Below are 24894 nucleotides of genomic sequence, written 5' to 3'. Positions count from 1 at the left end.
CGCGTAAAACGCGCGGGAGCGCCGCACCCGGTCTCGGCCCGCTGAAGGAGAGGACTACGAGTCCCGGGAGGCCGCGCGAGGGGGGCGGGGCGCGCCTGCGCAGTCGGCCCGGCCGGGCCTTCAAGGTGATGGTGGGGACGGGCGGCGCCGCACGTTGCCCTGCCGCGCGCGCGGGGCGGGGAGGGGGCGGGGACGCGACGCGACGGGAGCGGCGCGCGCGGCCGCGGCCGTCGGTCAACAGCCGCCCGGTGCGTCTCCATGGCCGGGGGCCCGTGAGGAGGGGAGCGGTGGCTTTGGCCACAAGGTACCCGCTCGTGTGGGGCCGAGGGGCAGGGTCTGCCGCCCGGGAGCGGGCGGGCACACGGCGGAGGCGGCGGGGGAGTGGAGGGGAGGGGGGGGGGATGTGGCTGCGTTCTCTCTGGCAAACTCCGGGGCCGTTTTGTGTGGCGTGAGCGATGTCGGCCGCCGGTCGCGGACGGTTGTACCGCTCGAGGGCCGTGGTTAGGGTCGGCTCCTCCGGGTGCTTCTCTCCCGAGGCAAACGCTTCCGCGCCTGTCCTGTGGGGTTTTGGTTGTTTTCGGGGTGTGGGGGTTGGGTTGGGGTTTTTTTTTTTTAGATTGCTTAAAGGGGCTCTACGGATGTTTTCTTGTTTACTAAGTGTTTTGGGCGGTTTTTAGCGACTCGCTTGTGGCGTGTGACAAATACGAGCAAAGGGGCTGGCTTCCCTCAGCAGGAGAATCTCGGAGCCGAGAAATCCGATTTTTGCTCCTCCTGCCTGTCCGCTGGTAAAAAATCATGGGTTTGGCTCACCTTGAGCTTTCCGCGCTTTTTTCTCTTGCACTTTGTATGGACTAGCTTTGGAGGTCTCCGAATCCATAGGAGGCAGTGGCTGGCTGAACAAGACACAACCCTCTTGGCAAAGTCGCGTGGAGTTACGGTCCTCATTAGTAATCTGCTTCTGGTAATCGACTGTGGGAGTTATCCAAGGAGTCAGACTGAGAAGTTGTAAGAATTTTTGTTAAGGCTTTTCAGTCAAATGTGGATTTGTGTCAGGTAGTGCAAACTGCATGTTCAGCCTCATTTATGTCCATTTCTGAAATGCCTTCTACAAGCGGGCCCAAAAGAGAAAGCATTAGTTTGGACATGAAGTGTCCTAGAATTTCTTACCAAAACTAATTCTTAAAATGAAAGCGTTCCTCAATTTACCTAAACGCCAAGATGTTGTTGTTGATAGATGTATAAACATAAAATGATTTGCCAAAGTTTTGTTACTTTAGGGAGAGACAGGGAACAAGTTCCTCAGTTGGAACGTGTCTTGCTGCACGTGCTGCTAGCTTATGTGACTTGCAGCTGCTTCTGTGTGGGAAATGCATGCACAGAGGATAATGTGTCCCCACCATCCATCTCCTCCTATGCGGCTGACAGCAGGTGTTTATCTCTTTTTCTGTTCAAGGGCTGTTTGAGGTAGAAGGGGTATGATTGGCCTCTGTGGGAGCATTATTGAATTGCACTCGCTGTGTAAGAAGCAATTCCGTCAGGGAGGGGAAAAAAAAAAAATCATTTGATGATTTGGGTAGGTGGATATCAGGTGGCCTGCACATGGCAAAAACTGAGTAGGGAAATTCAGACTGCTAAAGAGCATGTAAGGAATGTAAGAACTTAAAGATTTGTCTAGCATGACTGTCTACAGATCTACTTCACAGACTATAGCAGCTGATAAGAAAAAGGTTTTACCTGGGTTTGGTTTTTAAAAGGATCTGTGTAATTCCCTTGCTGTAGATGATCTTTTCTCCAGGTGAACTGACCTAGCTCTGTGTGTATGCTTATAGGCATCACTAAGAAATTGAAGTCTGTTCTTGCAAGACAGGGAGTTCTTGATGTCCCCTTTTCTCAGATAACAGCTGTCAGTTTGCATCTTGACACCTTTCTGGATCTGTAGGGAGTTCTGACTGGTCTTGAAGATACGGCCACAACAAATTCAAGTTGAAAGCAGAGAGAGCACTGATTTTTAAAATGTAAAACTGCTAGCTGAATGCATAATATTCCTTGCGATCAGTTAGTTTTGCAGACTGGAAAGAAGATCCAATATAGTTCTTGTTGGTGTTGATACACTACAAACCCAGGTAGTTGAAGATGAACTTATTTTGAAAATTAGATGCCGAAGCAAATTCAACATTGATCAGCAATATTTCAGTATTAAGAATGGAATAAAACCTCTAGAAGAACTGAGGCCTGGGCCCAAAACATGATTGAAGTCTTCCTGGAGAGTAATGTATCATCACAATAGCTCATAAGGATTTTACTTTGATATTTTGATGGGTAACTACCCAGTTCCATCACTGTAGATCAAGGATCAACCTCAGGGTCAGGGATTCTTAATGACTCTAAAGTACCTCCAGTAGATTTTTTGACTTGAGATGGTGCAGTATGGCAATAACAACAACAAAAAAGCATACTGCCCAAGTTGTAAGACTTTTCCTTAATTTTTAAGTCTTGGATCATGATACCTCTAAAAACCACGTTATTCTTTATTTCCCTGTTATTATAATAAAATTACAGTAAGAGTAGAAAGTTAGTTAAAAAATGCTTATGACCTGTTGCGATGATACCTTCCACAAGTCAGTTGGTCTTGAAGGTACTAGGTACAGGTCTGTTAAGCCCAACATACTTTGTTCATATTAAGTCAAGAATGTGTCACTTCAAACTGTCAGGAAAATTACGGTTTGACCAGGTGTTAGTAGGCCAGATTGGTGTGCCTAGTTATGTCAGCCTTCCCACCTTTTGTCTGCCTTAGGTAAGCAGTTAAGGACAGAAGTAATTTCTGCTTTAGGGCACTGGGATTACACAATAGGGCTTCACGCTGGTTGCTGTCTAGACTTCTGCAGCGCAAATAGTAATGATCTGTGTTCTCATTAATTTTGTGCTTCCTCTAAACAGCTCTAATCCTTTCCAACCCAGTGCCTTCCATCACTCAGTTCTCCCCACATGATCTTCAAACTAGCTACCCATCATACGATTCAAAAAAAAAAAAAAAGAAAATTTGTTGTTGTGTTACCAGACGTGACACTGCTCCTTCTAAACAAAGACATCTGAATGGTAAAACTAGGTCTTACTCTGTGTACACCAGAAAGTACCACTTAGCTGGGCTGTAAATTTTAATTCCATGGATCTACTATTTGATTTTGTCCAAAAACTGACCTTGACCATGTGCAACAGTTCTTACATAAACAAACCAAGAAGTTGCATGGCTGTGACACTGGCTTTGTAGAGCATGCTAGCAGATGATCCCTTGCAGCTCTCTAGAACTCGAGTAGTCTGTCCTTGCAGAGTGGGATGACGGAAGGGAATGGGGGTTAATACAGTCAGGTGCTCACGAACAAAATCTAAAACACAGCAGTAGGTTTTTTTCAAATGGATGGATTTTGTAGCTTCCAGATAAAAAATATCTGAGTGGCTTTACAGCTGTTCTGTAAGTCTCTTCCAAAAGTGGCTAGTGGAAGAGTTGAGTAGAACATGAGGGCACTTAATCTTTTAACTGTAGTTAGTTAACTGTAATGTGCTTTCAAAGGTTGCAGTGTTGCAGTCACAGGATTCCTTTCTCAACCTGAATGCAGCAATGTAGTAATCTGCTACTTCAGACTGTGAGCAGGAGCATTATTAGGGTCCTGTTCCTGAAGTCCCATCAGAGTTCCTTCTGGTTGAAGACACAGCTCTGAGTCTTATGCTCTTTCGGACGCTTGTAGATGGTGTCATTTTGTTACTTGCATGGCTGCCAACATTAGCAAATATGTCATCTGTGCTAAATTGAATAGTGGGCAAGAAAGTTTATCCACTCAGGTATCAAGACCTTAATAAAAATAATACTTCTTTCATAAGAACAGTCCATGTTCATTTGTAGAGTTGTGGGGAATAGCATTTACTAAAAATTAGAACAAGAGTGTGGTTTTGAGCATGTGTATGTTCTGTAAATGTTATGATCAGCCTCTTCACACATAATTTTTCAAGATATTCTGATTGATACTACACATATTTCCCCATATGGAGAAGTTTGAATTCACAACAGAGAATTCAACACTTGCTTTGAATATTTAGAAAAGATTTGTACTCAAAGTGAATGTCTGCCAACAGTAATTCTGCTGAAAGATGAACGTTCTGTATTTTTTGCTGGGAAAAATGACAGCTTTTCAGTGTTTGAAAATGTGAAATAAATGTAGTGGGAGAATAAAAGAAAAAAATCTTGAACCTAATGCTTCCACTGTGAATTCTGTTGTTAATGAACCTCTGGGTTTTTTTCAGTTTGGGGCTGGTTTACAGTTGTTCCTACTTTGTTTCTAATTGTGTGGCTTCAGAGTTTTTCCTTGAGCATGTGCTTTGAAAGTCTTAGAAGCTCTTTGGGTGAACTTGATGGGTAAAAGACTCGTTACTTGGTGAGGGTTGTTTTAAGTGTTTTGTAAAATTGTTACATAATATAATTTGCATTTATTACAGCTGATACTGTTGATTACGATTGGGTTATGGAGGGAAGAGATACAGAACAATGAGACAAGACCTGTGAAGATTCAAGGTAGCAAAAATAGCATTTGTGAAGGCTAGAAAAAAAAAGTTTGGTAGTCACAATGCAAGATGAGGCCAAAGGGTCTACAGAGTTGGTGCTAAGATCCAAGTTTAAGCGTATTCCTAATAAATACCTTTTATAATTAGTCAAAGTACTTGAGTACCTAAGCTCTTATTCTATGGTCTGGTCAAAAAGGCTGAACTTTATTTGGGTTAGCACCATTTGTTTTAGTGAAAGTCACAGTATCTGCAGCATGTCTCCAGTTGTTTCATTAGACCTTTCAGGAATAAATATGTGATTATAACTCTAAGAGCTGTTTAAATTAAATATAATCTAAGTTTTATATGTCAGTGAAGTCCTGAGTGATCAGAAAGATTATGAATTAAAAAATGAGCTTGGCTACTAGAATCCAAATTACGAATAGCAGTAAGTCTTGAGCAAGCTGGAGTTTAACTTTGTCTGCAACCTTTTGACTGTTACTGATGGCTCTGTTAGTGACAAGATGTGCACAGTAGATCTGAACTCTGAAAAGAGGTAGCAGAACTTCACAAAAGAAATATCTGAATCTTGAACGTAGAACTAACAGTCATGTTTCTAATGCCCTCCAGCATGTATTAAAATGTAGAGTCAGAACTCTTGAGATCATCAGTGAAAGTCAAAAGAGGTGAGGAATCTGCCAGATAAAGTTCAATGAACTATCTAGAGGGGAGATCCTAAGACATTCTCAAACAATGTTTTGGTGAAGTGTGGAACACTGATGTGTGTATGTATTTGTGTTTTAGCATCTAACCCCTCACCAGTTCAGTTGTAGGGGTTTTTTTTCTGAGTGAGTTCACAGTCATATGCAGGAAATGGCTGATGTGACACTTGCTTATGTGCATTACCTTTTGCAGCCCCTTTTAGTTACTTGGTAGAAGCTTCCCACTGCTTTGTAAACTGCACCACCAGCCCCACACTCCCCTACACCTCTGTGTTAAGGGCCCTCTGCTTGAAAACCCTCTGACAGAAAAACACAAGTATTTTGAGGGGAATGAACTAATGATACATCGGGAGATACAAGGACAAAAGAGGCTATTAGGGGTTGCTTGGGAAAGTTATTACACAAGAGTGGAATAGAAAGGAGGGAGAATTAGATCTTATTTTGATCATTAGCTTAAAGTGAAAGGTAATGGGCAGAAGGGCAAAATAATACACAGATGAGTACAATCCCTGCTTTGAACTAACAAAGGGCTTTTAAAACATTTTTAGCATAGATGTATATGTCTATTTCTAAGCTTAGCTAAAAGCATGACTTCTCTAACTTGCTTACTGCAGACATGTGTCTATAGAGTGACAAATAGACAAAAACCCAAATCAGATAGCACTTTAAAAGGCAGGTTTTTTCCCCTTCCTTTGACATGTGCCTGTTACTTCGGGCGGCTCTGGAACCAACACAGAAGTTCCAGCAAATTTTCGGTTGTTGGAAGGAATCGTGGAGAGTAGGGACCTTTTGTAGTATTAGTGTAAGAGGTGTACTTACGTAGAAATTCAGTAGAGGGCAGAATGAAACTTCTGAACGACGGAACCCAGGGTAGCTGTTCGGCACTGCAAGGCAGGAAAACAGAGTTAAAAGATGGAATAGCACCAGTTATTTTAAACATAGTTCTAAAGAGCAGTAAGCACTACAAGTGATTGTGATACTTTCTTTTAGAAGAATTGGAGAGAGAACATTCACACTTTTATATAATGCTTAGCTGTGTGCAAGCTTAAGATCTAATGCCTTCCAATGTAGAGGAAAATGGGGATACCACTGTCATACTGACTGCGTGCAGATCAGCTGTTAAGCCTCCTGTTTAGCATTCCAGATCTATAACTCAACACACAGGCATTGCATTAGGTTCTCCTGTTTTATTTGCCTTCTGAATCCAATGTTCAGACTTCATAAATGTCTACAAGAAGTTTTATTCTTCCTAAAGCTACTTTTTGTTGTGTTTTCTAATACTTACGTCTTGGAAGACTGTAATAGCAAAGATTGCTGTGTGTGTAAGGACCCTATGAGGATTTATTCTACTTTCTTGACTTCACTAAGTTTGTTTTAGCAAGAACAAGAGTAGTTGAGATAAAATAAGGGTAAAAAAGTTGTTGGCTTGTTTCCACTTATATCAGTATTGAGCTGTAGTAATATGATCAATTTAAAAATTATAGCATAGCATTTACTAAGTGAAGAGATTAGACATGATGGAGGTGGGATGGGGCTAATGTTTTAGGGTAATTTGTCTACAAGAGTTTACTCTTTAATTTGTTTTAACGTGATGATTTTTTACCAACAGTTTAATAAATTTCACCATTACTTATTTTGCATTACTCCCTTTAACCATAAATGTGGTGTTATATGTTTGGTTTTGGTTTTTTAGACAGCCCTCAATGGTAGACAAGATTGGATAGCTAGTGATGCCCAAACTTCAAATTATAACCCAAGTTTCCTAGTTTAGAATTAATAACAAATCGTATCAGGGACACTCAAAAGTAGTAAAGGTCATAATACAAATTCTAAATGCTCATTCATATACTCTGCAGGTACTAATACAAAGAATAAAAAGTCCCTATACACTGCCATTTTCCTGTCCGTGGATAGTGACTGCATGCTATGCTGAACCATTGCAGTTACTAAGAGGTTTATCGTTATATTTTACATTGAGTTTAGGAAAAGCAATGATGCTTTGCACATATTGCACTATTATAATGATTTTAAAATGTGTTCCCAGGTTTTTAGGCAACCCATAGATGTTTTCTGTTCAGTTGTAGTTTTCTTATTTTAGTTTATTAGTTAGGCAAGATGCTTTTTTTTTTTAAATATACTGCTAGTAAGTTCTTGACAAGAACAATTTAAATCTGCAAACAAGTTTTGAGATTTTTTTTTAATTATGTTTAGTGAAAATGTAAGCAATACAGTGGGGTTTTTTATTAAACTGAGCTGTTTGGATGAGATCTCTGTACATTTGCTTTTTATGCAGTCTGAAAGGTGAGCTGGAAAGGATTTCTGAGAACTTGGTTTGTGTCCTTTCAGAATCCTTCTGTATATACAACACACAACCCTCAAAGTTTGCTTGATTTTACACTAAAAATGACAAGAATGTAAATTAATTCTCTGGGTTCACAGAAAGGTGCCTTGGGAATGGAAAAAAGCTCATGGATTTTCATTGGGAACTCTCCTGTGGTATAATTAATGTTCTTTTTTTAAACAGTAACAGAACAAGTGAAAATGCTTTGAATTCATCCATATTTACATACTGTATTCGGAGTGTTTCTGGTAGTCTACATATACTACACCCGCAATTCCCTCAGATGCTTTCTGACCTCTTTTGTAAAAGAACTTACACTATAGTTTTTGCCATCTTATATCCACACCTGTTCTTGTATTTTAATTTCTCTGGTAGCTCAAAAAAAAGTTAATTGTAACAGGGTAACTGTTTTTATACAAGTCATCCTGATGAAAGTTTCAACTGACAGCATCTCTGGCATGATTTCTCTTTTCAACAGCAGATATCCGCAGCAGCCTTTGCTGTACCTATATTGGCCTGGCTTGCTGCTTCTGTGTTTTCCAATGATCCCCTGTTTCTTTTTTGCATAAAATGTTAGCGCACATCCAAAACCATGAATTTGGGGTAGTCACATAGACCAGTTCTGTGACATTGAGAGATCCTGAATTTTTGTTGTCCCTAGGAACAAAAGCAAGTCTAATCTCTACTTCCTAGTAATCACTGGAAGGCAAAGATGTAGCAGAGCAAATGCAAGAGATAGTTCTCTTGGAGTACATCATGTTTATGCCAAAGCTGATCTAAATTATAACAGAAGTACAAAAGTTTGTTAAATAAAACCTCTAGCACTGTAATGAGAAGCTCATCTATGCTTTTCCTCAAGAGGCCACTAGAGCACTCCTTTTGTGTCAGAAGGCTTGTTAATAGCTTGCCATGAGACAGACGTGCCTTCAGGAACTAAATGGATGTCCAAGAATCCCAACCAGAAGTATGTCCTGAACAGCCAAGATCTCTTCAGCTCAGTTTACAGCCAGCTGGAGATACTACTAAATAGTTAGCCAGAAAATGACAGCACTGAAGAGGACACCTTATCCCAGAAGTGTTTGTATATCTTTTCATAGTTTGTCCTACTAGCATCTAGGCAGTCACTGACCACATGGGATTCTTAAAGCAGAGAACAGCTATATTTGTCCTTAGGCATCTCCATATTTTTTTTTCCTTGTGGCACTTTTAAGAGAAAGCCAATGTAGAAATCTAAGATGCTTTAAAACACTTTCTGCTCCCCACCCCTGGCAAAATTTTCATGCCACAGACTGGCTGCTTTTCCTTCCACCTTGGTATCTGAAGATTCTAGCTTCTGTCCTTTTCTGTGCCTTTGCAGCATCCTGCAACAGCATGAAAAAAATGAAATACACTAAAATGAAGAAACAACTTTGAAAAGTCACTAGGTGCAATTGTGGATAACATTTAGGTTACTGTCCTGACTTCTTGAGAATCTGAGTGGTTTTAACAACCTAAAGTTACAGGGGCAGTTGTACAGCTTATAGCTCCAGTAAGTTCTTTAAGAAAAGTATTATATTTAGAGAATAAAATTGTCTCAAATCCGTAGGCTGACACACTTTCTCCCACTGCCTGTTGAGTGCACAGGGTACTAGGAACTCCCTTTCACTAACTGCATCTTAAAGGACAGATTTCTCTGTATTCATCTCATGTTTTAGAGGGATGAAACAACTAGTTTCGTATTTCTTTGGACCTCCAACCACATTAAGTGTGCACTTTGAGTTGTCTGTCCTGTTTAAGATGTTTGCAATGTTGAGCCAAGTAATTAAAATATTCGTTTAGCAGCTGCATCCATCACCCCTTTAATAATATTCATTTCTTTAAAATCAATTTACAAAGTGTATGCTATATTAATCTGTTATTTTATTCATTTGCCTTTCCTACATCCTACTGTAACCATTATAATACTTCCCTTGTTTAGTCTTATAGTGCTGGATAGTAGTGTAATCCTCAACTTACTGACACTTCAAAAGTCTCTCCTTTGTTCATTTCGATAAATAAAATAAAGCATGTACCTATGAAACACAGTAGGATTGTTAGGAAAATTCCAACCTTGTTTTGAAAAACCTGTTTTCTTTTATTCTCTCAAATACAAGCACTATTGTATCTAAGCCTTTTCTTATATACCAAGCATCTAGCAAAAAGCTTTTTTAAAGTGGAGAAGCAAAAATTAAGCTGGTTCACAGTATTAGCTAGAACCCATACTGTTGCGTGTGCTTACCAGGTTCATGACCTTTTCAGGATCTATGCTAGATGGTTAGGGAACCTCCCCTTTGACCAGCCAGGTCTTGCATAATGGAGGAAAAAAAACCCTTAATGAGTTCCAAGTCCATCTGAGGATATAGAAACAAAAAAAGTGGTGTGGCAAGTCTTGTCAGTGGCCGTGCTAGTTCCTCTGCTTTAAAGCCATTGGTGACATTCTATTTTTAAATCTTACACGGTGCACCTAACTCTGTGAGCAGAGGCCTTGAAACTCATTTACTAGTCACAACTACGCTAGCAACTGACTGATGAGTGTTGAACACACGGTAGCGACCCATTGCTTCTTCACGTTAAGGAGAATTCTCTCCGCCGGCAGCCATTTCATACCCCAATGTTCTGCAGCCATTGTAATGAATTGGAGGTGTCGTACGGTCTTACTTTTGTGCTGTCAGTAGCTGCAGGACAGCAAAACCTGGAAATGGTGTTCTGATAAATGCTACTATAAGTATACTATATAGAATGGGAAAATTCAGAAATACTTACTCTGCTTCTTCTTGCTTCTGTACAGAAGAATGATCTTCTTCCAAGGCCATTGGAATGCAGAGCCCTGTTAATAACATTAATGAACCAAAATCAGAGTGCTGAGCATGGTTTCCCCCATGTTGTATGGTGGCAAGTTTCAAAGCTTGTTTGGAACAGGTACTGTTCAATAGGATACCATGCACTCAAAATAGCTGAACAGAAGTCTGATCCAAGAGCTCCCAAATTCTCACAGATGGATAGGTATCCTTTGAGTCTGCTGGTGGGATATTGTGAAAATCTACTTGGGGCAGATGCTCAGTGTTGTGTACTGTTAGTGAGAGGGGGAAACAGTCCTCTGTGGAGAGTTTTTATCCCTCAGGAATGTAAGTGGCAATAGGCAAGCCAGGTAGTTGTCTTCTTTCAGTTTGTTGTTATAATTTCTAAAATCAGTAAGGTGGTTGGTGTATGACAGAGTCCCATCTTAACACTTGACTTTTGCTGAGTGTTTTCCACTACTTTTTGTTTTGAGAAGCAATTGCATTTGGATCTAAGTAGTCAGCAAGAATCTCCGCTTCTTGTAAAAACAGAGATACTACAAGGAGTTACAACTTCCAGTGAATTCTTACAGAAGACTGACTTGCTCTATAAGCAGCAGTACTTCTTGGCTCCCACTGAGTTCATAACTCAACAGGAGTAACTGCTTGCATAGAGACTAGAGTTCCCTTTTCCCCTGTTGATGTGATTGATACCTCCTGTTAGTGTGAGCTCAACAAAAGCGGGTGTCTATGCTTCACATGCAAGGTAGAGGTTACTGGGGAGTTTGAAACCATTCCGCCAATCTTTTCCCCACATCAAACATTGTTTAATTCTAGTAATTGCAATTAATTAAAGCACAACGATGACATAAAAATACCTAGAAAATATATAGGCAGGAATGTTCCAACAGATGCATTTGGGTTATGAAACTTTTGTCTCTTGGAAGGAAACAGTAATTCACAATTGAGGAACTTCTAAGTTACACAGAAAAAAAATTCTCCCATTAGTGTGTCAGTATCCAAAGGGGAATTTATATCAATAAATTCTTCAGTGAGCAAGGCTTCAGGCTGACCAAAAGTCTTTATAATGTTAGTTTGCTGTTGTTGCTATTTCTCTAAATGCACCTTTTTCTATAGCAGAGTCATCAATATGTTCAAGACATATATTTGAAAGGTGGTGAACTAGTGGAAGAGTTGCAACTTTTTGAAGATACAAACCTTACCATACTTTTCTTGTTGTGTATCTGGAAAGTAACAAAGGGTATGTATGGATTCATTTTTTTTTTTAAACTTCTGCCTATGTTATGAAGTATTAATCATTTTCAGCAGCCTAGACAAATTCACTATCAAAACACCTGACTGAAAGATATTTAAGTCTATAGGTGAAGCAGACATGAAGACAACAGTGGAGTTTCAATAAAACTTGAATGATTTCTAGTTAGGATCAAGAATTATGATAATTAAAAACATAAAAGCATCAGAAAGATTTGAAGGTTGTAATATGACTTAAGTGGCATTTGTTACATAAAATCAATTGGTGGCACTTTTTTTGGAAGGAAGGAAAATTAGTTCTGTAACTTGCAGTCATTGTATAAAGGAAAGGAGAGAGTTAGTAGTTCATTCACTAGTTCAAAGCATGCATTTGGGGCAGGGGTGGAAATGACTTCTTTATGTCTGTGCATGCCAAACATAATTCCTCTCTTCTTCTGTGGGCAATCTCTTAATGGCTCTTTTGAACTTTCAGGAGTAACTGTTAAGTATTCAAAATCATAAAGTTAACTGGGCTATCCACAGTTTTAAAATATTCTTTGCATTGTAATATTTTGGAAATTGCAGTTCAATTTTGCTCCTGTTAATACATGACATTCAACAGTACCATCCCCCTTCCTAACAGGTGTATACTGACAGGCTGTTATGGTTAGGTTTGTTACTATTAAGGGGATTGATTGATTATTAATAGTAATTATTATTATTGATTTTTCTGTGTGTGTGTGTACGAACCTTTACTCTTAGTTCAAAATAGTATAGAACACGAAAAAATATACCAAAACTAAGAAAGTATTTACACCAAAAATTAATTTGAATTGCACTAGAGTGAGTTCATACTACATTTATGTAGGCTCGAAGTGTCACTCAAACTATCAGCTGCTACTACAAGTGAAGTTTCAAGGGTAATTTTTCAATAACTGTGCCAGATTATGCAGATAAAAGCAGTAGATAGCACTAAACACCTAGAAATGTTTTTAGAGAGTAGAATGAGCATTTTAGCTGTGAGGAGTAGAGTGTGTTAAGTGAAGGGGCCGTTTTAGTTCAGAATGCTAAAAAAGTGAGTTCTAAAATTATTTGCTTAATTCTAGAAGGTAACAATTTCTGCAAAGCAAGATAAGGAAAACATTTTAAAGTAGAAGAATAGAAAGCCATTTAAAATTTGAGAATTTCAAGTGGCATTGGAACAAATAGAAATCAGATTATTGAAATGCATTTCATTTTCTCTTTTTTGTTTCCTCTCTATAGAAATCTCAGCCACACTTCATCAAAATGCAGCGGAGTCTATTACATACTGCATCTCAGCTGGCGTATGGGACATGTTTGGTTTTTCCTCGCACTAGTACCTTTCAGTGCTTAAAAAGACAATCAGTGTTGTCTAATGTTGGATGCAAAGTGATTTTAGCACTGGACCCTCCTAAACGATGTCTTCATGCAGGTGCAGCACAGTTTGCCTTAAAGAAAAGTGCTTTTTCATCACAGCCAGCAGACACTCCTCACAAAGAATCGGCCACTGACACACCCAAGCAGAGCCCTGTAGAGTCAGATTCTTCAGATCCTGATCCATTACAAGACAAATCAATTAGTCTCGTTCAGAGATTCAAGAAAACTTTTAAACAGTATGGAAAAGTCATGATTCCGGTGCATCTTCTGACTTCTACTGTATGGTTTGGATCCTTTTACTATGCAGCCATGAAGTAAGTTGGTATTTTGTTGCAGTGCCCAATACTGCTGTTGAATTGAGACTGACTTTCACACGTGAAAGGACATATAAATTATTATTACATATTAAAAAGTGCCTCAGTATCTAGTAGGGAAATGATGCTTCAGTTAAAAATGTAGCCTAAGATTAGTATCGAAAGTATATAGGATTCATGAGAGTGTCACGTACATATTATTGTCATGCAGTTATTGCTGTGTACCAGATATGTTGTTAACATTTGAAGAATGCTCATCTCCCCAAAATGTGCATGGATGTAAACAGCATTGAAATTACTAGTAACCTCTCACAAGGTAAAGATAGGGATTTGGAATCCTGATTACAAATTGTTAGGTGAGATCTTTATAGACCTGTTCTTTTTTTTTTTTGCTGTTGGACTTGAGGGTTATTTCACCACTTCTACCCCCTTCATCCCCAGTCCTCCTTCATCATTGGACTTGCATGTCGTTTACCTCACTCTGAGCTCCTTGCAAGCCATGTGTATCTTTTCCTTTTTTACTTTTTTCCTGTCTTTCCTGTCTTCCACTGAAAAAATTGCTACTGTAGGCCAGACTTTTTAATTGGAAATTAAATATTTGTGTAGCTGGAAAAAAGATAAGTATTCTAATTTTAGTTTCTTTCAGCTATAGCATGTGCCAGATACTGTTCTGGAAAATGGCATTTATTGGGGAAAAAACCTACTATATCAGCTATGAGCTGCTAGTTCAGGTGAAAGAGTTTTTATCTATCTGCACATGGTTTGCTAAATATAAGTAAATGTTTATCTCTGGATTGCAAGTGTTTTATATTTAATAATAGAAAGCATGAAACAACAACAGTTCATGGCAGCAGCAATGAGGCTTTGACATCTGAATGCCTTACCGCACAAGTGTTTGTTTTAGTTACTCTAACCAGCTGGCATAATTGCCCTTTCTAGGAGCTATAGATCCAAATGTCATTCTAAATTTAGCTCATGTCAGAGGAATAAAGGTCTTGAGCTATAAAAATATTTTGCTTTGGATGAATTCAGGTTGATGCTTACATCCAGACATTTCAGATTGAGTGAAGATTACTTTTCTTGAAACACCTAAGTTAGCTGCTAAAATCAGTATTTATTTGATGAATGAAAACCACAGAAATATTTAACTAGAAACTAATTATAACAAAGCTTCAGTTTGTCATGCCACAGGAGCAAGACCCTCCTGAGGTGGAAAAATACCTTTCAGAATGACTGCTCATGATATGAGATTAAACAATGGTGATTTATGAAATAACATGGTTAATGCTGTCTTTCAGATCTTACTTGGCCTCCATTTTCTACTCTGGGGCTAGGCCTTCAGATTGTAGTTCTAGTAACTGTTAGTAAATTACTGCCTGTTATTGTTACTGATGCTGAAGTGATCGCATGCACAGAAGAGTGCTTTAAATAGTAGAAATTGATAATGATACTAATAGTACATCACTAAATATTGGAAAGTCAGGTCATCTATAACTGCATGTAGCTTTCTACTGTAATGTAAAGACAGTCTGTCTCTTTTTTTCATTGGTGCTGATGTTGGCTTCCCTGGTTTTCAAATAGAAAGAAACGATGATAGGAGCTCCCTCCACCCACCTTATATTGACGAGGTAGAACAACTGGGCACAAAACCCCTGAAGTCTTGTCCATATAGCATGTTGCTTCCTTTTCTTTTGCCACATTCCATTTGTTTGATATATTTAAAAGTGAATGGAGAACACAGAAGTATGGATTCAGTGCTTCTGGGCACGCTGCAGAGTAGTCTGAAATTTTAGAAAGAAAAAAAAATTATTTTGGGTAAAACAGAACATTAAGTTGAACCTGCACAACGGGAGCCTGAGTAACTGTCTTACCACCATTATAGCTACTTGTCTCCAGATGTAATAATCTGGGACACAGGTAAGTTAGTAGCTACTCAGCCCAACAGGGGTAGTATAAATGAGTCACCTCTTGGAATGCTGAAAAGAAAATTAATTTGCCTATATGTACAGAAATATAAATCCTGTAAGTATATTGAGATGAAAAAATACTTTGCTATCAAATTACAAAGTTTGTATAATAGATTTAAAGAATGGAAATGGTACTGTAAATCACTGTTCAGGTTTCAAATTCCAATTCAGGTTGCCAATTTTTTTTCTCTTTTATAGAGGTGTGAATGTTGTTCCATTCCTGGAGTTGATTGGCTTACCAGAGAGTATAGTAAACATCCTGAAAAATTCCCAGAGTGGAAATGCACTAACCGCATATGCATTGTATAAAGTAAGTATAATTATAGTTTGTAAATAAGCTCTAAATCTTGCCTGGTGAACTGAACAGGGTTTATTTGTTTACAGCAGAAAGAATTAATGCTGTTTTCACTCTTTGATAGTTACACATACTTCAGCATTCATTTTTCTAGTCAGAATAGTCACATGCAAATGGATAGGGACTCTGTGTTCCTTTAAGGAGTCTGTCTGTATTTCTAAAGTAACTTCTTTGTTTGCTGCAGAACTGTTGTCTGCCCTCAGAGCTTTAATTAGAATTAAGTTATTCCTCTGTATTCCTGACATAATGAACAGGGATAAAGAGGTAAAGTCTAAAGACCTCATGATTTCCAGGTAAACATACAGTTGTTATTATCCTAGAGGATTCGCTAGTTTGTATTCCTACCTTAGTTCTTCATCATTGTCAAGTACTTTTGTTGTCCATTTGAATCGGTTACTTACATTCAGGTTTGGGTCTCTTTTTATTGCTTTATAGGTGCACAATCTGTGTTTGGGAAACTTGAAACATGTCAGACCATGCAAAAACAAAGTTCTATATTTGCTTCGAATGCCATTTATCTGTTTTGTTTCCAAATGCAATGTGCTTCTTCCCTGTTATTTAAAGGCATTATTTCCCAAACAAAATGTGAAAGCACTACTCTTGCTAATTATTCCTGTGCGTAAAAGGGATCAATAAATAAATGTGGTTAAATATAAAGAATTTATTATAGCTGGGAGATCTGGCAGAAACTTTGAACATGTGGAAGCATTAGAATAGGTTGCGAAGGGAAGATTGTGCAGGCTTTATCTTTGAAGTTCTGAAAGAACAGGTTAGTCTATCTAGAATAATGAACCTGGTTTGTTGTGTCTTGGATTAGCTGACCTCTGAAGGTCTCTTTTTAGCTCTCGCTTTCTATATGTGGGTCCTAGTTTTGGACTGAAAAATGCCTATACTCTTGTGAATTTTAGAATTTAAAGTATATCTTGTTTGCTTACATGGCTCAATGTTGACATACTGTCTGTTCTGAATTGCATTCTGAGATGCCTAATGCTCGTCCCACAAGCTGCACCGGGAGTTGTTGGGTTTTTTGTTTTTAAGTGTAAATCTAATGCCTGTGCTAGTTTTGTCAAAAGGATACTTTAAGTAAAAGGTATGCATTTCTGGGGGATGCATTGTAAATTGGCTTATTTCCTTATAAATAGAAGATCTTTTTAGTATCTGACACTGGCCAAAATAGATTTTCCATATTAAAAATACCTTTTGCTAGATAATATTGTCCTGTTATATTGATATGGTGTGTTCTTTGGTTTCTTTAAGATTGCAACTCCTGCCAGATACACTGTGACTTTGGGAGGAACATCCATCACTGTTAAATATCTACGTAAGAATGGCTACATGTCCACACCACCACCAGTAAAGGAATATCTACAAGATAGGATGGAGGAAACAAAAGATAAAATTACAGAGAAGATGGAGGAAACAAAAGATAAAATTACAGAGAAGATACAAGAAACCAAAGATAAAGTTTCATTTAAAAAAATAAAGGACTAGGAGGGATGCCTAATTCTTGGATATATCAAATTTAGCACTTTAACCTTTTGTGAGGCAGGATATACAAAGTGCACTTCTGAGCGCTTTTTTTTTCTTTTTTTTCTTCCCCCCCCCTTGTCTGGAGACTACAATTGCTTTGTGGATTTAAAAATTCTGTATGTTCACCAAGGTTAAAGTTCCCTGGGGGAGAGAAGTTGTGACAAAATTTCAGTTTATAGAAGGAATGAATCACAAATTAGAAGTTCATGTGTCCATTGGTAATAGTGTTAACAGTTACTCTTCCCTCTTTTCTTCCTCCTGCCCCCCTCAAAATGAAGATGGTTTCTTTCAAAAGCCACTACTTTATTCTTCTTCCATCATAGTGCACAGCCATTATTCCATTAGACTGAATCTTCCATTAAATGAGAATGAAGATTTCTCTGCTGGGAAAGGCAACATTTTGCTTTTCAGAGTATGTGGACCCAGGCCTCTTCAATAGTGATCATCTCTCAACTTGGAGACAGACCATTATCAGTGATACTGCACATGAAGGAATCAGTGGATTAGCCAGTCAGTTGGAATGAATTGTAATGGCTACACTAACTTCAGCTGAGCTGAGCTGTGATAGTTTACAGGTTTGGACTATGAATCTTTCTTGGACAGTGTATCTTTTCAGAAATCTCAACTGAAGTCCATGGGAAGATGAGTTAATCACATACTGTCAAGTATACTTTGTTTCCTAAAGTTGATTTACAGTAGAAAAAAGTTATTAAATGAAATTAATCAATAATTGTATATTAAAAACTAGGATTTTTTTATTATATTGAAGTTTACAAAACTGTTTCATTTCATTTTCAGAACAAAAAAAATTCTGAAAGAGAAGTTTACTTGAGAAATTGGTATACCAAGGGGCTTTTTAAATACATGCAAAGTTAAGAGTTAAACCCAAAAGTTCCTCCTCCCATTCAGGAATCCCTCAGACTTTAGTAGAACAATTTAACTAAAATAAGCATAATTTCAGAGACAGAGATCACCATCTACTAAACTTCTTTTCCCCTGGATTTTCTTAGGTCAAGCAAATACTTATTCATAGCTGAAGGCTGAAATGCTGTCTCAGAGATGTCATAAAGGACTAAAGTTCAAACTGTTCTATTTGACTGGGCAGGCAACCTTCTCTCATGGTTTTACTCAAATGTAGGCTACATTTAAGTGTTCTTTTTTCCTATTTCTATTACAGATCCCACTTTGTAGCTGTGCTCTGCATGTGTATCTTGTTTCATAAAGGTGTTTGTTTGCAGGGGGATATGCAGAAGCAACAGAGTTGGGCCCTGAGCATTGTAAATTACTAGAATAAAAGAATATGGCTGACAAAGTATCAGCTCTGTCCCACTCTTATGTGTTCAGTCAAGTCACTGAGAGCCTCTCCATGTTTGAGTGAGTCGAACTTCATTAACTTAATTATGCAGGATTGATTATATACTTCTCTGCCTCTGTCCACATGTCAAATTGTGACTGCATTCTATTGCCTACCTCACAGGGATGTTGTGAGGAATAATCATTGTATGTACATCTTCAGGGCACTGAAAAGTGCCATGTTTCTGATAAATATTATTAAAAAATAATTCTGTGAACTCTTACGCTGAGATAAGCACTACTGTAGAATTAGAGTTAATAGATGCTTTTCTTTTTTTCTATTTTAGTGTACTTTTCCTTACTCTCCTCATGCATGCATTCTTCTGATGTGGGTGTTTGTTCTGGTTTTCCATTTTTGCAGGTAGTGTTGCCTCTGTCCTGCAGCACCCTGCAAAGCCTGAAGTCTGCCCCAGTAATACAGCATGGTCATCCTCCCAGCCTGGGACCGCACGTGGCAACCTCTTGGTGCAGCTCACAGGATCCATCTCTCCTCTGCACATGGCAGGCGTTGCACAGGGTTGCTGTCCTAGGATGGGTCTGTAGCCCCCCCAGGCATGTTAGAACTCATTTATTACATAGGGGGTTTTTGGTACCCCCATCCTCTTGCCCTTCCCCATGTCCAGCTGGCCTGTGACCACTCCAGTGCTTGCGTGATCCCTCACTACCAATGCTAAGTGCAAAACATCTCCTCTCTTAACTATGTGCAGTAGACTGTCCTAGGTGACCATTTCTGCATCTGCAGGAGCAGCTTATAGTGTCAAGGGCCTCCTCTATGTACTGTTTGGTCAATTTTGCAGCATGAACATTCTCAAGGAGTTTCTGGAACAGCCCCATCCTCCACCCAGCACATCAATTAACAAAGCACACAATTAGGTGGATTGATCTACACAAAGCGGGAGGGGAAATCAAGACTTTGAAAATCTGACCTGGAGAGCAATTAGTCAAATCCTCAGTTGCACTGGTGACCTTGTCTCAAGTCAGCCTCATCTGGAATCAGTGCATTGCCTCATTAGCACAGAGACCAGCTGGGGTGTTTCTGGGCCACCCAGGGGATGAACGACATTAGCCCACTGGGTACTCAGCATGTACCCAGCTACACTGCAGTTTTAACTATAGGATAACGTTGACTTTCATCCTTGGGTTTATCTATCTTACTTATAACTTGATTTCTATAGCTCTTACCGCAATACTTGGGTGCACTTCTTGTTACTGATGGGTCCCTGCGGCTGGAAGCCAGCGTCCATCCCCCTTTGGTGAGGCAGTGCACCCCAGCTGCTCACAGGCTGGGCATTTGCATCAAGCAAGGGGCTGCCTGAGGACAACACTGGGTCTCCTCTTACTGGTGCCCAAGCCAGCAGAGTTGGCACACTGCCACGTGGCAGCAGTGCCCCTCAAGGTGGAGCAGCACTAGGGGGTGCCTTTGGCAGCACAGAAGGAACAGAGAGGCAGGTGCCATGGCCTAGGAAGGCAAACAGTTTGGCTGCAGCACCTAGAGCTGACGCTGAGGCAGCCAAGAAGCGACCTGAGCAAGGGGGTGCCCAGCAGAGCTCTGTGAGCTTTCCCCATCAGAGTGCCAAGAGCCCTTGGTGAGGTGAAAAGCTCAAGCAGAAGCCCTGGAGCCCCATCCATTGCCTGCAGGACCATCCAGTCAGTGCTAGGAGGAGCTGCTGCCTTCTGGCAGCTCAGCATCCTCATGGGAAAGGGCTGTCCCTTTGTCCCTTTACCTGTCCTTTAAGCCCAGGGTGTGCGTGTGTCCCTCCACCTCTTTGCAAAACCTTCAGCAATCTGGTGAGACCAGGACTAAGGCACCTACCACCACACAAAGTGCTGCTTTGGTAACTTACCCCACTTCTGCCTGCTCCCTGCCTCACACATAACACCACTGGAGATCATCACGTTGTCTGCTTCTGGTACAGGTACATGTGTGAAGGCACTAAGCGCCTGCCAGAGCAGAAGCTGGAAATGAAGTCACAGCTCGAGCAGAAGCTGACATAGTGCCCAAGCAGGACCAGGAGCCAAAGGTACAGCCTGAGAAGGGCTTAGACCCAGAGCTGCAGTCCCAGAGTTGAAGTAGTAACCTGAAAAGGAGCTTAAGCTGAAGTAGTGGCCCAAGACAGGCATGAAGGTGCAGCCTGTGTAAGAGCCCAAGCCAAGTGACTGCTCAAGCAGGAGTTAAAGCCAAAGTCACAGCCTGAGGTGAAGTAGCAACCTGAGCTGGAGGCAAACTCTGGCTGGAGCTAAAGAAAGAGCCTGAGATGGGGCTGGAGGTAAAATAATGCCTAAATGAGGACCAGCACCAAAGATATGACTCCATCAGAAGCAGAAGCCAAAGTTTCAGCCCAAGCACTGGTTGGAGCTGAAGTCACAGCTGCAGATGGGGCCAGAGTCAAAGTAACGGCCCAAACAGGAACTGGATAAAAAAAAAAAATAAAATAAAAATCACAGCCCAATATCAGGCCAGAGCCGCATTTGCCACCTGAGGTAGTGCCAGAGCCAAAGTCATAACCCAAGATAGGCTGGGATGAAAACCATGGCCAGAGATGGGGCCAGAGCCTACATCGCTGCCTGAATAGCAGTCAGAACTACAATAGCTGCCTGAACATGGACCAGAGCCAAATTTGAGTTGGAGGCAAGTAGCAGTCCAAGATAAGGCAGGAGCTGAAGTCACAGCTCAATATAGGGCCAGAGCCAAAAAAATCACAACCGGAGATGCCATTGGAGATGAAGCCACAGACCAACATGTGGCTGGAGCCAAAGTAACAACCTGCTACCAAGCCATAGCCAAAGTTGCAGACCAAGCAGGCACTGGAGCTGAAGTAGTGATCCAGTATTAGGCCAGACCAGAGTCAGAGGCCTGAGATGGGTCTGGAGCTGAAGTTGCAACCTGAAATTGGAATGGAGCTGAAGTCATATCTAGAGATGGGGCCAGAGCTGAAGCCATGGCCCAAGATTTCAGCCAGAGGCAAAGTAACAGCCCAAGATGTAGCAAGGGATGAATTAACAACCCAAACAGGGACTGGAGCCAAAGAAAGACGTGGCCTGAGATTGGGCCAGAGCCAAAGACAGAGCACAAATATCACCACCGCTGCTGTTGCAGCTCAAGATGGAGTTGGAGTTGAAATCACAGCCTGATATGGGCCTGGAGCCAAACTTGTGGCTCAAAATGGGTCCAGAGCCAAAGTTGCAACGCAGTATTGAACCAGAGACAAAGATGTGGATGGCGAGGTGGCCAGGGTCAAAGTCACAGCTTGATATGGGGCTGGAGCTGAAGTAGCAGCCAAAATACATGACAGAGCCACAACAGCTTTCCAAGCAGGGCCAGAGCCAAAGTTGTGCTCTGATATCAAGCCGATGGCAAAGTAGCTGCCTGAGATGGCACCAGAGCCACAGTCGCAGGCTGAGCAGGGGCCAATATCAATATCAGGCCAGAGATTAAGTCACAGCCCAATATGGGGCCAGAACCGAACCTGCAATCAGATATTATGCTGGAGCCAAAGTGGCAGCCAAAGATGGGGAGACAAATTTTTGGCCTGAGCAATGGCTGGAGCCAAAGTTGCAGATGAAGCTGTAGCTGGAGACAAAGCCTTGGCCCAAACAGGGACCGAGTCACAGCAGCCTCCTGAAGAGGGGCCAGAGCCAAAACAGCCACTTGAGCAATGGCCAGAGCCAAAGCTGTGGCCAAAGATGGGGCTGGAGGCAAGCTGCAGTCCAAGATGGGGCCAAGCAAAAATCTTGGCCAATATTGGGCCAGACCCTCAGTAGCAGCCCGAGGTGGGCCAGAGCTGAAATTCCTGCCCCAGGAGCTAAAGTCTCACTGCAATATCTTGACAAAGCTGAAGTCGCAACTCTAATTTGGCACCAGTGCTGAAGTCACAGCCCAAGCAGGGGCCAGAGCCAAAGTTGCTGCCTAATATCAGGTGGGAGCCAAAGACACAGACCAAGATAGGGCAGAGCAGAAGCCGAGGACCAAGCAGGGGCCAGAGGAGACATGAAAGCCTGAGCTGGAGCTGAAGTCATGGCCCAATATAAGGCTGGGGACAACCCAAGATGGGGTCAGAATCAAAGTTGTGGCTCAAGATGGGGCCTAGAGCTGAAATCATTGCCAAAGATGGGGCTGGAGCCAAGGTAGTGGCCCAAGATGGCTCGAGATCTTTACTCACAGCCTGAACAGAGGTCAGAGCTGAAGTCACAGTCTGAGATGGGGCCAGCGCCAAAACCGCAGCCCAGCCAGCAGCCAGAGCTGAAGTCTCAGCCCGGTATCAGCCTGGAGCTGAAGTTGTGGCCTGAGATAGGGCCAGAGCAGGGGCTGGAGTTGAACTCACAGCGTGATATGCAGCCAGAGCCAAAGTTGTGGCCAACACTGGGCTGGAGCCCAAGTATTGGCCCGAAATAGGCAGGAGCAAAAGTTGCAGACCAAGATGGAGCTGAGCCGAAATTGCAGCCCAATATTGGGCCGGAGCTGAATTTACAACCTGAGCAGGACCTAGCATCAGAATCACAGCCCAAGATGGGGGCAGAATCAAATTCATAGTCTGACACGGGGCCAGTCAGTGCCAAAGTCATGGCCTGGCATCAGGCCAGAGCTGAAGTCTCAGTCCAAGATGAGGTTGGAGCTGAAATCATGGCTGGAGCAATGGCTGGAGCCAAAGCAATGGCCAAAAATGGGGCCAGTCAAAATAATGGCCTGAACAAGAACCAGAGCCAGTCGTGGCTGAAGTTAGTGCCAGAGCTGAAGGTGCAGCCCAAATCGGGGCTGCAGCCAACGTCAAAACACATTTTCCTGATTGTGTCCCCTTCAGGGCATCAGCTTAGAGCATTCGTCCTTGTTCATCACTTACCGTCAGCAACAACAATAATTAGAGAATTGTAATTATCCCTGGCAATCATCTGGCTATTTTGATGAAGGTGATCTTCTTAGGTAGAAAGAATCTCTCTTGATTTCATAAGCCTGCAGTTGTGTTAAGTTTGGGCTTGACTGTGATGAATTGATTGGACAATCGCAGAGAAGGGAGCACAGGGGAGGATACACAGACTTGTTTAAGAATGGAAAAAAAAAAAACAAAAAACAAACCGCAGGCCTACTACGACAGAGGAAGAGTTTCATAAAGAGACACAACTACAGAAATATTTCTAGTTGTGTCTGGGTCTGACCAAGTGGGCAGAAGGAGACAGGTACTGTTTAAAAAAAAAAAAAAAAAAGAGTTTACAAATCTGTTACTTTTCTGTTATTTTTTTCTGTGCAGAATTGGTACAACTGAAAGCAGCTCAGTGCTTTGCAGGTGCCAGACAGGAGACATCCTCGTGACATGGGGCAGCTCTGTGAGTACTTGCTCCTCACAGAGGCAGCAGCGAACGCAGCTCTCTAGCCAAGAGCCACGGTGGGTAACGGTGGTCACGACAGTGCCCACCTCTGACAGTAAAGCCCCTTTTCTCTAAACCTTGTCCATTACCATAAAGAACAGCCCTATATGGCGAAAGAGAGGTTCAGGCAATCCCCTGTGTCCCAGTCTGCCGCAAAAGCAGTACGTGGACAAGCTCAGGGAGACACCAATGGGTGCTACTGGCAAGATCTCATTTGTAACTTCTGGGCTTCAGCATCCTCTAGGAGAAACTCATGAACTGTGTGGCAACGTTGCTGTGTTAGGTGGCTGGAGTAGCTGAAGGGCTCGGCTGCTGCCAAACCCTGTTTTGATAATGTTGGTTCACCAATGGGCTAAATCGAGGTTTGGCATACATAGTACCAGATTATATGTGCCATGATTTCCTAATGTGTATGATGCAGTATGATCTCATGGTGCTTGAACACGCTACGGTTTTTGAGTCAACTCCATCGGCAGTCTGACTCATTACAGAACCAAATAGTCTGTGTCCTCCTCCTTTTACTCTCACGCTGAATCAAGGATCTTATGTTCTCTTGCAATCAGAATAAAGTCATAAAACTGACATAATTTCCACTTGAGATGCTGTGCTGAATCCATCTGAAATGCCGTTGTGATCCGACACCCAATCCGAACCAGAACTATACTGCTGGGTGGCTAGTAGTGGAACGGATCCAGTACTGGTAACTTCAGTGTGTTGTCTGGGCAGCCTCCGCACAGTAAAGCAGGCGTGGAGAGACAGCACAGTTCACTCCTTGTGAACTCTGCCTTTGCCTGGCCCTTGTGCGTATTGATGTCTTCCCAAGTGGGGTCTCAAAGCAGATAGAGACAAAATGCAGACCCACCATCAGGCTCTAAATATACAAGCTGCAAGTTTACCACGCGCTTTTTTTTTAATTATTATTTTTGGCCCATAAAGGCCAAAAGAGTTGCCGGAGAGCTCCTAAGGATGTGGAT

General features: G+C 41.4%; 1 protein-coding gene across 4 annotated transcripts; it reads left to right on the top strand.

Moving 5' to 3' along the window:
• Window positions 1-104: 104 nt before the first annotated feature.
• On the top strand, window positions 105-18784 carry FAM210A (family with sequence similarity 210 member A). Of its 4 annotated transcripts, XM_049830515.1 has the most exons (6): window positions 211-304; window positions 10403-10533; window positions 11529-11652; window positions 12906-13354; window positions 15520-15631; window positions 16934-18784. In XM_049830515.1, exons 4-6 carry the CDS (start codon window positions 12930-12932, stop codon window positions 17165-17167), a joined length of 771 nt encoding a protein of 256 aa, XP_049686472.1. In that variant the 5' UTR covers window positions 211-304; window positions 10403-10533; window positions 11529-11652; window positions 12906-12929; the 3' UTR covers window positions 17168-18784. The 4 variants fall into 4 exon arrangements, with proteins under 4 accessions (XP_049686474.1, XP_049686472.1, XP_049686473.1 ...); XM_049830517.1 differs by lacking the exons at window positions 211-304; window positions 10403-10533 and adding an exon at window positions 105-125 and having other exon boundaries at window positions 11532-11652; XM_049830516.1 differs by lacking the exon at window positions 10403-10533 and having other exon boundaries at window positions 11532-11652.
• Window positions 18785-24894: the final 6110 nt, after the last annotated feature.

The sequence above is a fragment of the Accipiter gentilis genome, chromosome 27, assembly GCF_929443795.1.
Source record: "Accipiter gentilis chromosome 27, bAccGen1.1, whole genome shotgun sequence".
Classification (NCBI taxonomy): domain Eukaryota; kingdom Metazoa; phylum Chordata; class Aves; order Accipitriformes; family Accipitridae; genus Astur; species Astur gentilis.
The sequence above is the reverse complement of the archived record's forward strand: the minus strand, read 5'-3'. Positions and strand labels throughout refer to the sequence as shown.